At 39.7% G+C, this 17,870-nt stretch overlaps 2 protein-coding genes across 4 annotated transcripts; one reads left to right on the top strand and one right to left on the bottom strand.

Annotated features, from left to right (window-relative positions):
* The first annotated feature begins 4,456 nt into the window (after nucleotides 1-4,456).
* LOC115740620 (transcription factor MYBS3-like) lies at nucleotides 4,457-6,040 on the top strand. Of its 2 annotated transcripts, none has more exons than XM_030674139.2 (3): nucleotides 4,457-4,876; nucleotides 5,075-5,271; nucleotides 5,392-6,040. In XM_030674139.2, the coding sequence occupies exons 1-3, from the start codon at nucleotides 4,504-4,506 to the stop codon at nucleotides 5,728-5,730; spliced, it is 909 nt and encodes a 302-aa protein (XP_030529999.1). In that variant the 5' UTR covers nucleotides 4,457-4,503; the 3' UTR covers nucleotides 5,731-6,040. The 2 variants fall into 2 exon arrangements, with proteins under 2 accessions (XP_030529999.1, XP_048133350.1); XM_048277393.1 differs by having other exon boundaries at nucleotides 4,457-4,896; nucleotides 4,984-5,271.
* A 2,698-nt stretch (nucleotides 6,041-8,738) lies between these two features.
* Nucleotides 8,739-17,163, bottom strand: LOC115740617 (K(+) efflux antiporter 4). Of its 2 annotated transcripts, none has more exons than XM_048277390.1 (20): nucleotides 16,777-17,163; nucleotides 16,220-16,263; nucleotides 15,646-15,704; nucleotides 15,454-15,532; nucleotides 15,183-15,244; nucleotides 15,010-15,085; nucleotides 14,735-14,809; nucleotides 14,166-14,237; nucleotides 13,971-14,054; nucleotides 13,468-13,536; nucleotides 12,445-12,522; nucleotides 12,272-12,360; nucleotides 11,850-11,946; nucleotides 11,722-11,775; nucleotides 11,422-11,517; nucleotides 10,669-10,857; nucleotides 10,479-10,556; nucleotides 9,958-10,002; nucleotides 9,466-9,555; nucleotides 8,739-9,324 (listed from the first exon to the last, which is right to left on the bottom strand). In XM_048277390.1, exons 1-20 carry the CDS (start codon nucleotides 17,030-17,032, stop codon nucleotides 9,244-9,246), a joined length of 1,773 nt encoding a protein of 590 aa, XP_048133347.1. In that variant the 5' UTR covers nucleotides 17,033-17,163; the 3' UTR covers nucleotides 8,739-9,243. The 2 variants fall into 2 exon arrangements, with proteins under 2 accessions (XP_048133347.1, XP_048133348.1); XM_048277391.1 differs by having other exon boundaries at nucleotides 8,739-9,164.
* Between the last annotated feature and the right edge of the window lie 707 nt (nucleotides 17,164-17,870).

The following is a 17,870-nucleotide window of genomic DNA, read 5'->3' as shown; positions in this document are numbered from 1 at the left end:
CGCTTGCCCTTTATTCTCCCCTATGTTCCTTTATCTGGTGTTGAGGAAGAACGTCGAGCTGCCATGCGCGGCATACAGTCTTGAGCGACAGATGCGTTTCCTAAAATATGCTTGCATAGTTCTGACATGGTGCTCCCATCGAATTCTTTTGCTTTTTAAAAAATATAGGTTAACATAAAGTAAGAAAAAAAAATGAATTAGGAATAGTAATGTCTTATGTCTTTCTAACGTATTTACCAGTTATTTACTCATATAAATTATGTATTTCTTGGTGAGAGATAGCTCTTCAGGAAAATAGAATTTCCACTTCCTTCAATTCTTTTGTTTATTGTGTTGATTGTGTTTTCCACTAATTAGCACCGACATACGACATGACAGGTTGACACATCAATTTTCAAAAAATAGAGAATTCCGACACGTTGGGACAAGTTATATATTAAATGTATATTTTTATATATGCATGAGGACTTATCATTTTTATGATTATTTTAATCAAATTAATTTGATTCAAATCCTTAAATAAATAATAATAAAAAGAGCTTAGAATGAACTTACACTAAAAACATTGAAAATTAGAGCAAGCCGACTAGGGTGGAGGATTTTAGAATATTAAGTTTTAATAGATTTACGTTTTGACTCCTAAAAATATTGAAAATTTATACAATTGATCCCGTGCGTAACGGAATGGAGTGTCGGGATGCTAGACTCGCGTGTCGGGAGCGTTGATCACATTTCGGCACCCGTCATATACCGACACGCGTCCGACACCGACAGGGTGGTTCCCGGAGAGTGTTTGTGCTTCTTAGGTTTTCCAGACAGTAGGTGCGGAGAAGATTCCATGGATAGGCAGTGCCAAATATTTTCAACGTGAAAAGCAAGTCTCAAATCATTTGTAGTTCAAAAAAACAGTTGGGCCATGAAAATATCCTCCCACTTGGCATCCGCGATCGTTGTTTTTTTTTTTTTTTTCAAGTTGGCCATTTGTATATAAAAATAAAAGCACCAAGACAAATTAAAAATGGGTAGTTGTGTTAAAAATAATCATATGTTCCACCAAATTATGTCACTGTCTCCATCTACATATGTTTCATGGGCCACTTTGTCTTATCCTCTTTGCTTGCTTTCTATGGGGGAAAGAATGTTCCCAATTGCCTCATTTATGCACGACACGTTAATTAATCTTAATTTTTTTTTTTCGCAATAAGTATCCAATTTGGATTGACAAGACGGAGTATCTTTTGCTATTGTCACTGATTAGGCAACACTAATTATGGATTTTGAACAATGTGCGGAATGCCTCAAGTGATAAAAGAAAATCAAAAGAGAGAATGGTTGATATGACACGCGTAATGCTTAGAGAAGACAAGATGTCCAAAAAGTCATAAACTCATTGTATGGCAGTTAATTCAGTCTTAAACCTTTCAATTGTGCCAAAGTAATCCTAGATTTTTTGAAGACTTATCAATTTAATCCCAAATCTTTCAATTGTGTCAATTTGGTTCTAAATATTTTGATAATTTGCCAATTTAGTTCTAAAGCATTTTGATAATTTGTTGATGCTTTCAAAATAATAGGTTCATGACTAAACTAGCAAAATTTCAAAATGTTTAGGACTAAATTGGCGAAATTTCAAAATGATTAGAATTAAATTGGCACGGTTGAAAGGTTTAGTACTAAATTGGCAAATCATCAAAAAGTCTAAAAATGAATTAACATAATTGAAAGGTTTAAGACTGAACCGACCACCGTGTAATAAGTTTGGGACTTTTTGAACAATTATCTTCGAACCGTGATGGTATGAATTGCCATGAAAAAAAAAGAGCAAATCAAGAAACAATTATCCAAAAAAAAAAAAAAAAGCCCAGAAGCGAATTTCGAATATGAATAGGAAGAAAAAGGAGAACATAAAAGGTGAACGACAGGAAATAATAATTTGTCACTCAAGGTACATTATACAACGCCGGTTCCGTTCCGATCCTAAATCAATGTACAAATCCGCAAAGTCCGATACGAAGTAGGGATCAACAACGGAGCCGGTTCAATCCGAGAACCGAACAAAACCGGCCTTAATTGATTTCATCCTCCGTAGTGACCGGTAATCAAATCTTAGCTTCTTCTTCTTCTTCATCATCATTTTGGGTTGTTTAAGAAAAAGATAGAAGTGTTGGAGATGGGCTTGGAACTTAGAAAAAATTGAAGATCATCCGAATCCTTGACTATTATACCACGAATTGTTCCCCGGTTCTTGGTTTACAACCTATCTACTCTGGAACTCACCATCCCTAATTTGAAGTCTGAGTAATTTACGAAATCATATGGATCGTTTGATATTCCTTTAATTAATGTCTCTTTTTTTTTTTTCATTTTCTAGAATACACTTGTGACTATAGCTACTTATTATCTAATCTTCAGGTCAATTTTGATTTTGAGAAACGGTTTCTTTGGCAAGATTTATTCAATCTCGTCGGACCCACTTGTAATTAACTAGGGCTTTCTCCCAAAAATAAAATATTAAAAATACAGGCTCAACTAACTTCTTTTATTTTCTTACCTGTAGTACTGGGTCGATTGAATATAGTGACAATTTATATAGCAGCATATCGTTGTACGATGATTCTAACTCCGAGGAAAAGGTGAGAATTGGTTGATCAACGTTAGACTTCGAAATTTCTATTTTGTTGAGGGTCTTTTAATTTCCCTTTTTTGCAAGACATTTAAGGCCAACAACTTATCCCAAATGATTAGAAGATCATTTATTTTGACGGTTTGCTAACGTAATCCATTAGCTAATTTGGCCGGAATTTGATGGTGGTGTGGGACATAATTTTAATGCCCTTCTCAATATCATGTTAGAAAGTCCAATCCAAAAACTTAAGCTAATAGGCGGAACGAGACCACATGAATATAAAAAGCGTATGGGACCCATTTACAATCGATGTGGGATAACAACTTCAACAGCCTTATACTAAGCCAAAAAATTATTCAAGTATTGTTATGAACACAGTTGCTGTGATGAACAAATCAATCACTTTTCCAACAACTTGATTGCAAGAAATATGAGGAAAAAAAAACTGTTTTTTTGGAATTTATCTAATTCCAAGCTCTTATTGGTGTTTGATATGCAAAATACTTTTGAGACAAGCTAAATAGAGTTTTCGAAATCATATCGAAGATCGAACCAAATCCTCAAATGTTGCGGACTCTAGTCAAGTTTGAATTGGCCAAGAAAGACCGGATTGGAAATCGGATTAGTCCCCGATTAATCCAGCCGGTGTGGCTCATTTTTTCAAACTACTACTTCCCCCAAAATAAGAGCGAGAGGAAGATGGGGACAAAAACAATAAGAGTGGTATAACTTTCGTATGACACTCACTTTAGTGTAACATCGGAGTAAAATTCATCATTTGAGTGTCGGTTACGGCAAATCGACTTACGCGATTTTTTACTTAAATTTTCATCCGACATGAAGTTCTTATAAACAAAAACCAAAGTTCCACGTGGATTTTTTCTTTGTTATTTTTTTTTTTCTGTAACCGTGATGGGCAACCAGCAAGGCTGTGAAGGCCCTGGGTAAGGGCTTCGCGACCCTCGTCGGCCAAAAAATAAAAAAGTCAAAATAAAAAAAAATAGTCATTCACGTCGGTTTTTTGGCATTCACATTGGCTTTTTTCGGTGAGAGAAATCATCAATGGCACTTAGGTGATCGATTTTTCAAATTTGTGATACTTAAGTGAACAAAAAAACAATGATACTCAAGTAAATATCCTACAAAAGTTATGGCACTTCTGATATTTTTTTTTTAGGAAGATACTATCATTAGAAAGATACCCCGTAAAGGAAACGACTATGATAAGATAGGGAAGCTTACGAGATGAATGAGATGTCTACTTATTTGAAAAAAGGATACCTTTTTGAGTATGGTGCTCACTTTAATGTCAATATAATTTTTTTATCACTTAAGTGCCATTTTTAAAAAAAATGATTATTGAAGTGCCAACTCCAGTGAAGTTGCCGGAATTTCTTGTCGTTGGCACCAAAGTGATCCTTTTTTTTTCTGATTTGGCATTAAGGTGATTTTTACGGATCACTTAACAGTCAATTTTTTTTAAAAAAATATTATTTAAATGCCAAGTCCCGTGAGGTCGCTGGAATTTCTCGTTGTTGGCACTAAAGTGATCGTTTTTTCTCCTATTTAACACTTAAGTGATTTAAAAAAAAATATTGACACAAAAGTGAGTCCGTACACAAATATTGACGCTTAAAAGTGTCCTTGTGCCCTACTTATTCCCAATCTTTTTTAACACAAGTTGGGGGAAATATCCAACCAAAATTAAACAATGTCCATCCAATCATCCCCTCCTGGGGTGCATCTCATTTCTTGTAAACCCCACCCTCTCCTCCTCATCTTACATACCTCTCCACCATCCACCCACCAGACCCCATCACTCCCCTCCCTCCCTCTCCCCATAACATTTCTGGTCTTCTCTTTTGTCTGGACGAGAAATGGGAAGGAAGTGCTCGCGTTGTGGGAACATAGGCCATAACTCAAGGACTTGCACAGCTCTCATGGGCGCAGCAAGTGCTTGTGGACACAAGCTCTTTGGCGTTCAACTTGACCTATCGCCGCCGCCGCCGCCGCCGTCGTCTTCTTCTTCTTCTTCGTCGTCGTCAGCATCTCGTAGTTGTGCACATCCTTATTCACTTGCCGTAAGGAAGAGCCTCAGCATGGACTGTCTCTCTTCTTCCTCGGCCTCCTCCTCGTCTCCATCTTCATCTCTCTCCTCGCCGAGAGTTCTTGCCGACGAACCCTGCGATAAGACCTCCCTCGGGGATCTCTCCGACGGCCTCGCCGCCGGATCCCAAGAGAAAAGGAAAGGTGAGAGTTTGGAACCTCGGTTATTTTTGGAAGTCCTCATGATTCATATTGGCTACCTTCTTGAGGAAAAAGAATGTATGTATTGACGAAAAATAGTGTATTAAATCTCATCATTAGCATCTCAACTAGTTGTATGCTTTCTGAATTATCATGTCCCGCCGATTGTGTTTATGTGTTATCGGATGATGAAACTGTCAGGAGTTCCGTGGACGGAGGAAGAGCATCGGACATTCTTGATCGGGCTAGAGAAGTTGGGGAAAGGCGATTGGAGAGGCATCTCTAGGAACTACGTGACCACGAGAACCCCGACCCAAGTCGCGAGCCACGCCCAAAAATACTTCCTCCGGCAGGCTAGTCTTAACAAGAAGAAGCGACGGTCCAGCCTCTTCGATATGGTTAGTTTTCCGGTAACCACGGCACAGATAGGGCACCGAAAGAAAACTCGGTTCTTTTCAAAAAGATCTCACAATTTCGAAGAATGACGAACAAATTATTCGCTTGTGATGTTGTGGCAGATTGGAGGCGGTTCTACCTTGCACGAGCTGAACGAACGACCGCGGTTGATCAGAACAAAGAGCTCTCTCCGACGCGAGGCGGCGCCTCTTCTTGCGATGAGCTCCTTCAAGCCCGGCGATGGAGAAAGCGATCGCGACCCGCATGGTTCGATTTCAAGAGCTGTTTCATTCCATGATTCGGCCAATCCCTTGGAGCCGAAACCATCACCATTGAACCCAATGATGAATCCACCGAGGGCTGGAACAGCACCAGACCTAGAGCTCACACTGGCTGTTCCAGTGCCATTAGACCAAAATGAAACCTCGACTTCCTCTCTTTTTCATTGGAGGACCAATTAGGGTGACCTAAACGATGACGTTTGCCTATATTTTTCCTAAACAATGGATGTGGTTTCTCTTATCTCTCTCTCTCTCTCTGTCCCAAGTCTAAATGGATCAAGAAGATCAAATTGTGGAAATGTTTCCCATGTTACAGATGCTTCTTTTACTCTTTCCATACTGGTAGAGGATTGTTATTAGTGGATGAGCAGAGATCTAGAGGGTGATCAGCACATTGTCTGTATAAGTTTGATTAAATCTCTCCGTTCATGACTTTCCAAGATGCGATTTTTCATGTTCGCCCCTTAATCTGAGCTGCTTCGATAGTTTCTACAGATAATTTTTAGGAATTTTCGGCAGTAGCGACGATGATAAAAATCAGTTCACCTTTCATGAGACAAGAATATTATACAACCGTCATTAGATGCATGCACTCACGGAAAATCGGATAAATGCACTCACGGAAAATCGGATAAATGTAATTTGTTTACGCCGCCTGTTCACATGATGCAATTTCCTATCGCATTTTCTTATCGTCTGTGTGCTCATGTCCGAAACAAAAATCTTGTTCAACACAGGCTAATTTGGAGGAACCACGCGTGTCCATTCGAATACTCCATGACAATTATCCGGATCGGTCTCTCCAGATAAGATTTCACCCGAGTCATGTGCACGTAGAGCGATCGTCCCCCATCAAGTCAAAATTAGGGTTTCTGAAATCCGAGTTGTGCTAAGAGGAGAAACAGCAATCCATGCTCTCTCATCTCTCTGACTCACACAAGTCACAAGAAGATCCATCTTTTTCCAGGGGAGAGCAATTACTAGAACCTTGCCGTTGCCATTTTCGCTTCCTCCTGTGAATCCAAAAATTAGAAGCATCAATGGAAGGACCACTTTGCACTTTTTCATGAAAGGCATATATTTCTACGTACGCTAGGGCACGACCGCAGTAAATTACACACTCCGTAATTTAATACATCGGCCGACGGAACGGACAAAAGAAGAAATAGTTGTCGTCGAGATGCAAAGGCTTGGACCACTTTGACCTTTACTCCTCGCAAAATCGGCAGCGGTGTCCTCCGCTGGAACCAGAACTATGAAATCCATGAACAACCTTTCGTCGAGAAGCTTTTTCTGTTTCTGATGACCGGCCATTCATGTGAAATCGCATTGCATACTAGGATTGATTTGAATTTTTCGCCGACTTCTTTTGTCACATTTTTCGTTCTTCGATACGGCGAAAACCGATGATGAGTCGTGTGAACACGGTAATCGATTTGTTGGAGCATGGGGAGATTTTCGAGTCGTTACTGAACGGTCCATTAGCACACTGAGTAAAGAAGAAGTACGGCGATCGGAACTCGAGCAACGTAAAAAAAAAAAAAATAGAGATGCAAACATGAAAAGAGATTATGGACACAGGCCGTCCGGCATAAAACCACAAATCGAATTGCGCGAATCCAACAAATTAAAGGACTTGATTGTGCAAATAGAAAAGTTCGAGACTCCGCCTATACATTTTGCAAGAGTTTTAGCCCATTATCGTATATTTTTTTTTTTCGATTTTATTTTGTCGAAATTGCACATGAAAGCAAGTTCGCCAAATTAACAAAAGGGACTGCGGTTTCATTTTTGGTACACAAGGCAACAAGAATTTATGTGACTAGAAAAGTGACACATCTTGAAACGTCGGCTGTCGCTATAAAGATAAGGAGGAAACGCAGCTTGTCCACAAAACTGAGTTAGAACTTGGAAGAAACCGCTTTGTCGAGTCCAGCCGGCATTTGATGTTCAATAATGGAGTAAATCCACCTCGTTTTGTACCTTTGCGGGGAACATTTCCAAGGCGGATATGAAATGGGGGGGCCTCTAATTCGTCGTCATCGTTTTTCGATATATTTCTCCCGAATCGCAAGTAGGTGAAAACAAATATCGACGCGTCATCCGAGAGTTTTAGCATTAATCTCTAATCGGGAGATGGAGAGAGATGAGCAACATGGGTAAATTTGCGCAATCACAGACTGGTTAGTGGAGTGAATATCCGGAATAATGGAACTTTGACTAGGATAAATCGAGACGGAAAACGACGAAAACGTTATCTTGAGAGTGGTGTCATCCGAACCATTTAGCCAAACTCGTGAAATGCCCACGTGTTGTTTAATGTTTGGTAGCCGATCCGAAATCGAGTGCCAATATCTTTCGGAAAGGAAATAATGTGACATTGACTTGGCCTTGAATGGCCACCCAATTAGATGACAAATCAAAGTTTTCGAGTGGTCTTTTCTTTAGGTACCATAAAGAATCTTTTTGGCTCGGCTGTCCAAGTGAGATTTTGGCTCATGAAGCACCTCAGAAATGTCTGATCGTGCAATTGATCTGGGTGTTCAGAAAGGACATGGTCGAGAGGATCCGAGACTCCGTTTCCTTCCGGAACTGTGGGAGAAGGTCTAGTCATTCACCTTGAACTTGTCCTCCCACGGCTCAGTATGCTTTTGGCCTTTCTTAACGCTCTTTCTGGAGCGGATGGACCATCAGTAGATGCGCATGTCCCCAGGACAGGACACTCCTCCAAATCGAACGAATTGTCGCACGTGCAGACATGTTCATTTCGCTGGGATCGGAAAGATCTTGATGCATTTAATACTCGCTTTTGGAAGAAAACGACACCTGAACCACCCGTTTGCTTTCTAAGGCCTTGGACCAACCCGAGAGAGCTATCCGTACATGACACGAAAAACCAAAAACACGCGTCAGAAATAAATGGGGGATTCGGAGAAACTTTAATGGGGACGACCATGAGCCGGCCCCATGACGACTTGAACCGGCTTCACGTGCTAATAATTCCTAAGAAGTTTCGAGTACACGTAGGGCATATTTGTATAGTATCTGAAATCATCCTCTCTTCCTTGAGAAATGCGTTTCGACAACAACGGCTGCTACATTACAGGGGAAAGAAAATATATTTCTATATATATGCCAAAATGTAAATAAGTACATAGCAAAACTAGAGGAAGCACTTATGATAATGTGGGAAAGCGTGGATATGATACACTAGTTAGGACACTACATCAGATCTTTGTTAGTTCATATCCGAAGTAACTCAAACCGAGAAGTTCAAAATTGTGAAGAGGGAAAAAAAATGAATCAATCAACTTGCTAAATGACAGGAAAGAGAATATGAATATTCTACCTACATTTCCATGGACAATATGTTACACTAGAGGCCACCAAAGAGACTAAAAATGACGACCTAGATCCAAGATTAGCAGTATATTTTCGCGTGTGAATCATATACACTCCCCCATTCTTTTTTTTCCTTTACTTGGGTTACGGTTGGCATGCTGTTCACTCTGCTCTGATCAGAAATATGTACTGGACGTAGGCAAACACAAGAAGAGCTTTCACAAAAGGAAGAAACCGCATGCTCAGTCGACTTCCTTTGCAGTCTTATGCACCTGTCCCCCCAGAGTATTAAGAAGCCCATCAGGAAAGGCGGGAAATTTGCATTTCTGTGGGTTTGTGATTTATTTAATATCATGAATCATGAGAGCCTTGGACCATGAAGGTAATACGCTTAGCACTTTCTGCACGTAGGCTATCTCCTTTATATCCAATCTGGGAGCAGAAACCATATTCAATATACCTCAAAGCGCTTGCTCCAGCAAGAATTTGCCGAAAGTACTTTTAAATTGCACGGTTCGCACCGGGCAACATAAATGTATAAGGAAAAGAGAATAATCGGGTGCATGGGATTACCTCACTAGGACTGTCCGGGGTGAACCAGCCCAATAGTACTCCAAGATGTACAACAGCAGGAATCAGCTTGAACAGCAATGGCGTGGTCACCTGAAAAGGCCCCATTGAAATAGTCATGAACATGCGCCTAATGTTTGCTAGAGAGGATTAAGCAACGTGCTTCACAATTTTTAGACATTATGGAAGTTTGATCAGAACGGGTCACTACTAACTATGCACCATCTCTTCTAGTTCTAGTATGCTAACTGTGACACGAGCCATACAAGATTCAAGAAGATTCACCATCAATGACAGTTCTTTTCCATCTTTTTTGCAACATCCTCATTCACCATTGAAAAGTAAGAACAATATCTGGATTCTTGATACTACACATAATTTACAGAATTCAAGCATCTTGTAGTCTGACCTAGCAATTGCTCATCGACACCAGAAAAAATTAGTACACAGCTATGCAGGGTATATTGAAAGACAGACAGTAAAGCTGATACATACCAAACTGAGAGCTGTGGTACCAAGTAGCAAGAGGTACAGTTTACCCTACAAACAACAGTAAACATCTTTAATTGCTTGGCTTAAAATACACATAAAGCAAATATGTGCACAATCATCCTTTTTTGGGAGTTAATACTCTCATTTACAAAAGAATAAGATAGTTTCTCTTTCTTTCTTCCTTTGCTAAGCAGAACTTTTGCGGTCCAAGGTTTCCAAACCTCACCCCCACCCCTGTAAAGGAATTTTTCAACCCCAACATTCGGGCAGTGCCCGGAGGGGAATGTTCCAGTGACTGATTCAATAGACAAAATATAGACAACATTGATGCCTCTATACTGCATATATTCCCAGCTATCCATTTGTCCGTTTCTTTTAATATATAACATATTTTTCTATGTTTACTTTAGGGACCAATACACTAGCATCGAGAGGCTAGGTGTGTGTGTCTCCTCTAAAGTTAGGCATAATATTATATGTGCTGGAAACACAGACTTCAAACTAAAATAAATTGAAGCACAGACCTCAATTATTCGAAGATTAGAAGCACGACTGAGAAGGACAAAAGCAAATTCCCCAATCTGTGCCAGAGACATTCCCACCTACAGATAAAAAATCAATAAAGGCAGGGTAAGGAATGTGTCAAATACCTAAGGCGAAGGCGAAGCAACAGAGAGAAGATAGCCAAGGAAACGCTATCTAGTAAAATCTTACAAGAAGTGCTGTCTTGTTGTTGTATCCAAATCCTTTCACAACTGTGGCCACGACTACTGTTTTTATGATGATCACCAATATAACAGCTGCTACTAAAATATCAACATGATTCCAGAGAAAATGAATATGTATCAACATCCCGATGCTGGCAAGAAAAAGAGCAGCAAAGAAGTTTCGGATAGGTTCAACCTAAGAAAAAAGGACCAATGTAAGAGCATAACAACAGATCAAGTATAACAAGAAAAATAACGTCTAGACACAGTTGCAACATAAATACGGAAGAACATGGTCACTGATCAAAAGTCAACAGTTACAACTCATATCCATGCCACCAAAAGCATGTATTGTTTAGCAAGCTATTCAAAGTGATTTTCTGAATGGCTGGGGACATGAAGCAACTCTCTGAGTCACATTTAGTGCAGCCTACAGTCGAAAATTCATCACGTTTGCTCAAAATTCTTAATTCAACAACACACACACACACACACACACACACCCCCCAAAAAAAAAAAAAAAAAGAGAGAGAGAGAGAGAGAGAGACCCACAAAGGAAGAAAAACACGAAAAATATTGCAAAGCAGCGAAAGAAAATAAAAGAGTTTTGAGACTAATAAGAAAGGAAAAGGAAAGAATCACTACAGATCCAATTGCAGAATCATCTCTCGATATGTAAAAAGGGAACCAAAAAAGCAATAAGTGATATTGGTCATCAGCCGCTGTGTTTCGTAAAACTATTCTAGAAGGGAATTCATACTTGTTCGAGTGTGTGTTGAGCTAGATCAGTCGTTGATATCATCACTCCAGCAGCAAAGGAGCCCAGTTCAAGGCTCAGGCCCAACTTGTCACTACACTGAAACAAGGCCGACATATCATATTAAATAACAATGACATGTATGCTCAAATATGAGTGTGGATATGCTGCAGATGACTTGATTCATCACTCATAAGGCTTTACTTAATGCATTTGAACAAAGTGACATGTACCAGTACTTGTGCAGGTGTCTCCAGATGAGTATTCAGTGATAAAACAGAAAGAAAGAGAAATAGAGCTAACCCAAGCAACAAGCAGGCAGAAAGCCACCGATGCCAATTGATAAAGTTCATTAGTCTGCATAGCATGAGTTCCAGTCAAACAGAGTCTAACAACAGAATAGTCATTTTGAATGTAAACTCTATGCTTACTTGTGATGACAAACTGATCATAAGCTTCAGGAACCACGGAACACATGTACGTGATAATATCGACAAAATCGCCAAAAACGCAATTAGAATCACCAACCTGGAACAGATAACAATCATAATTATAAAGGATTATAACATCAGTAATCAGCATAGCGGGAAAATTTAACAAATGAAAAGAACATATGCCAGATGTCAATTTACATATCACCAAATGTTTTCCAAATAGGGGATAAAATATAATAAGTAATAAGTACAAAGACAATACTAACATTAGCAAAACACTTGTTAAGACACAGATACTCCAGAAAACAAAACAGATTCTTGTCACTGTCACATAAAGCTTGCAAATCTTTGTTATTAATTGTGCATATATGCTTGAATTCGTATAAAACCAGTTGAAAATCAGCAGATCCAATGCTCACGATTTAGTCATGGATATCACTCCTTGAAGGACACCAGAAGTGCCACCAAGGACTGGAAGGAGAGCAAACAGCAAACCAACAGCACAATCCTGGATACCAAAAGGCTCGAAATGTGACGCAAGTAACAAAAGAATCTCAACAAACTTCAATTAGCAAACAAAAAATATGCATACCTGCAAAATAAGGGTTCCTATTGTAACCTGACCATGAAGAGCACTTATGCTATTTCTTTCCATCAAAAATTTTAAAACCTGCAAGCCCCAAGATAAAACAGGTTATACTTAATCAGTAATCCCATATTTGCCTCTAGAAAGTGCTACATACATTACCTAAAAAATGCATGCAAGATATTCAGCAGGCACAAGAGTCAAGCACAACACCCGGCATTAGCAGTAGACAATCCGATTAAACATTGGTAACAGCCCAAAACTCAGACAAACAAGATCAACCCAAAACCTTTTGATGTTGATGGCTAGAAGGACTCATCCCTCCCTCCCTTGGCGCATGCATGAGAGAGAGAGAGAGAGAGAGAGAGCAGAAGTTCACATTAATGATAAGTGAACTTAGGAGAGACAATGCATCGCTCTCCAAAATGCTTCTAAAAATTTTCTGAAATAACAATTGATGTTAATCTGTTTCGTGATGAAGCTTCCATATCCAAGACATCCTACTAACCTTAAGGCTATAAAGAATAAATGAGGAACAGGAGGTTGTATCACAACAAGGTTAAGTATAAAGAAGTATCAGCTTTGTGGAGGCCAGTAGTGGAGAATCTTAAGAAGGTTCCAACCTTCATCATAAGGAGGAAAAGGAAAGGCCGCAGATTGAGGTTGCATTTCTTCTAGGTTTCAAAAGAGTATATTCGGATCTTGCTTTTGAGATTTTTAGCAGAAAAGTATCAAACGCTGCTGTCCGCATGCAACAACAATTAGGTCTGCTCTTCTCACAGTCAAATCAACTTCATGATAATCAACAAATACAGAACAAAAAATAGTCAACATTTATAATAAACAGAAAGAAACAAAGAAAGATCAGATAGAGAACTTCATATTTCGGCTTTATAGCCAATTCAGTGAAAGAAAAGAACGATAACCAGCATGCTGCTTATAAAGAAGTGACAGCCAATACAAGTTTGCCATTACAGCTTCCAAGTGCAAAAGCGCTGATGTGTGCAATAAGATTCTGAAAATAATTACCACAGCAGTCGAAGACATTGAAAGGAATGCACCAACAAATACCCCCTCTGAAGGTTTGCCACCGCATAACTGCAAAAAGCATGAAGCCAGACATATGAGGTCCCACATCTTAAATACATCAGAGCCACATTCACATAATGGGGAAAAAAGCAAATTTCAAATAAAACTTCTCTTCACGTAGTCGGAAAAAAAAAAGATTTGGATGTCATAAGTACAGTCCTCCCATTGCTAACATCATCCTGAATTATCTTATCTAAAAAGACGTGATTCAGTACAATTCATGGTACAACATGAAATACTCAGTACAATTCAGATAATCTTTTTCATCCGTTTAACGGTCAGGACGATTTTGCATGTAGCGCACGCATTTTATGCATGATTGATGCAAATGTCCTAATAATATCAAGCGAAAGTCAAGTCCTTGACCCAAGGATGAGTCCACAGTTAATGTGATTCAATTGGTAATGATATTTATCAGCTCATGCAGAAAATGATTAGCATACCGAGGCTGTTATGCCGCACAAGCATATGAAAAGGAAAATCTGGAGAAGACCTCCCAGCACAGCAACTGCTCTAACAACTCGTAGCTGTAAAATGTTGTACAAGAGGATTTGGCATCAATTGCTAACAACATACAATACACAAGATGAATATGCAAGGGTAACCACAGAGAAACAAGGAAGCTAAGTCAAACCAACCTTAGTTGCTGAGAACTCAAGTCCAAGCGCAAAAAGAAGAAAAATTACACCAAACTGAGCAACTGTTTCAACCTGTGTGCATGTATTAATGACAAAATCAATATTAAGAAGGAACGATTCCGAGAAGTAGGGCAACCACCACATTTGCAAAACAACTGTTTCTAGTAACAATTTCAAGGTAACTGCTTCAACTGCATGTATGGACTAGTTTTCTATCAGGGGCAAACATGCATCTACCGTTCTAAACAAAGCCCTCCCTCTCACAGGCACAACTGAAAATTAATTTAAAAAAAAAAAAGCAAAGCTAAGCTAACATGATAAAGCTGTTTAAAATTTCCTCCTTTAAAACTGCAAAACTTCGTATGACCTTCTACAGACCTTTCTCAATTATGGTCAATGCCACACCTTAACCCTGTATATATAAATGTGGAAGGCAAGCATACATGATCAAGATCATTGATTTAACAGAACCAACGAAAAACAACATTTAGCACGTAAAAGTTCTGGACTAAAATCTGAAGCTTGATGGCACTTGATATAGTGCTCAGCATAGAGACAACACAACATACTTGCACCAATTCGCTAACAAAGCTAAAGCCACCAGGTCCAATGAAAGATCCTGCAAGCAAATACCCGGTAATCACCTGCAAAGTTCAAGGATGATACATTATTTGAGAGACCCAATTAAGACTTAAGTAAGACCACAAACCAGGTATTCTTAATGACAAGGTGCAGCTTCCAGATGTGCAACCAAAGAAGGCCCATAGACATATGGGACTTAACAATATGGTTTCTCTAAAACCTAGATAAAATAAAAGAAGAAGAAGAGCTTGCAAAATCATACCGGCTGTCCAGCACAAGCAAAAGCGATGCCACCACAAGTTGCAGAGACAATGACAACCACAAGATCTGATATCAATCTGAAAGTATAGAAATACCAATAGTTTGAATCAGCCAACACATCACTTTCCTCCAGATACTAGAAAACATGGCTTGAGCATATAATCGTATGCTAACCTTAAGTCTAACTGTAACACAGGGTACTTCGACTTTGGATTCGATATGATGAAGACATTGTCCTGAAGATAAATGTTCGCGTGATTGAGTTATGAAATTATATTTTCACTAGAGGCGAGGCTTCAATACAGAGAAGCAGACCTCCATTTGTGGAAAGGATTACCGCAGTTTCCTCATAATGGGATAAGAAAAGCAGAATAATACCGAATAAAAGAGTAATCTGAACTCCATACATCTGCTTAATACACAATATATTTCCCGTGTTGCATACCTTCCGATCAATAAGCATTGGTGTGTCTTCTGCTCGGTTCTCATTATCCAGGTTGAAAACAGTATGTAGCTGGAATGACCTGACACAAGGCTCAATAAATGGCTCAGAGATCTCATTAATTTATTGCTAAGGCGAAGAGCCTCATAATAAAAGAATTGTTGGCAGAACCACATAATAGAGAAGAAGACATACTTCTCCTCCTTGGTGTCATTCTTCTTGGACTTTACTCTAGCAACAGTTTCCAAAACTGCCTGATGAAACACAATATACGACATTCAATGAATGTTCAAGTAATAGAGCCCATTTAAGAGGCCATTTCTATAATACACAGCTAACACACAAAGCAATTCGAATTTTGGATCAGTAACAGAAAAATCACTATTTTTTTCCCTCTTCCAGGCTTGATCAACAGAACAAACTGCAATGGCTCCAGCCCAGACTGCAGGTAGTTAGCCAAACTCTCTGAGAGATGTCTTCTTCTAAGTAAAGTCTTTATGCAGGCTTTATGATGTAATCAGGGAGTCAATTACTCATAAAAATAGAATCCCACACAGATTACTCATAAAAATAGAATCCCACACAGACTAATCAATATTAATCTATCTACTGCGTTCTCTCACGATGCAAAAGTTCAAAATTGTAGAAGATTTTGGTCAACTTGCTCCGTAGCAAGCAAAAGATATATAAAGAATAAATGACTAAAACAAAAAAGCCCCATCAATTAAGATCAGACTAAACGGCAACATTACATACAAATGATGCTAACCTGCTGCCCTGCAACACTGTTATTGAAGCTTCCAGGATCTGTAGCTGCAAGTAGCAAGACGGGATGGTAAGATGCCCACATGCATCATTAATCTAACGACTACCCCTTGCAGAACCATTTTCTTCTATTTCAGAAAGGAAAAGTACCAAAGAATTGCAAAAGCAAGTTCCTTAATCACTTCCATATTTTCATCCTTCGTCCTACTGCAATACAAAAAAGAATCTGGAGCTGAAAGCTAATCCAACATAATTCTGCTGATTGCAAACTAGACCACACAGTACGGACAAGCTGAGCGCGTTAAACCAAAAAGTTTGAAAATCAGCAGCCGCTAGGAGATCATCTAAAATGCAGCAAGAGAAATCGACTCTAAACTCCAACCTAATTGTTCAACAAAAAGAGCAATTGATTCCTTCACAGCACTCGTTAGCATCGACTCCACACTAATGTCCTAGTCCCGGCACGAATCCGAAACCCTAGCCCAACTACATCCCCAAACAAAAAAACAAATTGCAAGGACCATTCCGAAGCGAGCCCAAGAGCTCAGATCTAGCACAAACCTTCGTTCTGGTCGCTCTCGGTGAACTCCTTCTCTAGAGCGCGATCGATCATGTCGGCGAAGCTGTCCTCCTTGGATCTCGGCCGTGAGGCATTAAACTCGGCCGCGGTCGCATTGATTTCGTCCGCGAAGGCGGCGTTGGACCGGCCGGTCGAATCATCCACGGCAAGCGAAGAGGGAAACCGGACGAGGAGGAGGAGGAGGAGGAGGCTGCATGCGAGGAGCAACGAGAGAGGCACATTGGACCGAAGCCTCATTGCCGGGAGAGAGAGAGGGATGGTGGTGCCCGGAGCGACACCGGATGGACGTGGCGGAGCGACTAACGCCTTCCGCTTCCGCTTCCGCTTGCGCGTCGTCTTCTTCTTCAGTCCAGTGTAGGCGTAGAGAGAAAGAGAGAGAGAGAGAGGGAAATGGTTTTTGTTTGCGTAGTTGAAGCTTTGGGGGAAAATGGAGGCTCGACGCGAAAGTACAGAACAGCCCTGGTATGGCTGGGGCCCGCGAGGGAGAGTAGCCACTTGAAAAACTGCAACTCCCACGCGCTCGTCTCTCACGCGCGAAGTACGTGTGGAGAATATGCTGCTAGCCTGCTACTCCATCATCGTGATCATTAAACTTTCTTTTTCTCACTTTTCCATCTCTTTTTTTTTTTATCGACCAAAAACAAAAAAAAAAATCTGACGAGAGGGGGAAGGGGAAAATATTGGATCAAGTGTAGAAATTCAATAATTTATGAAATTTTCGTGATCAGGTGTATTGGATAAGAGATGATTACTAAAAAATTTGAACTCGATATCCGATGAGATAAGAGAATTAAAACGTGCGTAAAGTGCAATTGATTATCGGATAATTATTTTTTTTATCAGGATTATCGGATAATTAACGAGTAATAATCATTTGATGCTAAGGAGAGTGTTAATCGTCTAATACCCATTTCTTGCTAGATTCTTGTTTGGCCGTCACCTTAAGTAGTTGCTCTAATACCACAAATCGAAATCTTAATCCACTGTATTTAATCGATTTGCGTCTGACTCCCTAGCTCTCCTTCGTCCTTCATGCTTTGGACTTTGCTACTGAAAACCCACGTTAGCCGAAACC

Source organism: Rhodamnia argentea, chromosome 4 (genome assembly GCF_020921035.1).
Source record: "Rhodamnia argentea isolate NSW1041297 chromosome 4, ASM2092103v1, whole genome shotgun sequence".
Taxonomy (NCBI): Eukaryota; Viridiplantae; Streptophyta; class Magnoliopsida; order Myrtales; family Myrtaceae; genus Rhodamnia; species Rhodamnia argentea.
Note: the sequence above shows the minus strand (reverse complement) of the source record. Positions and strands in the feature narration are given on the sequence as shown.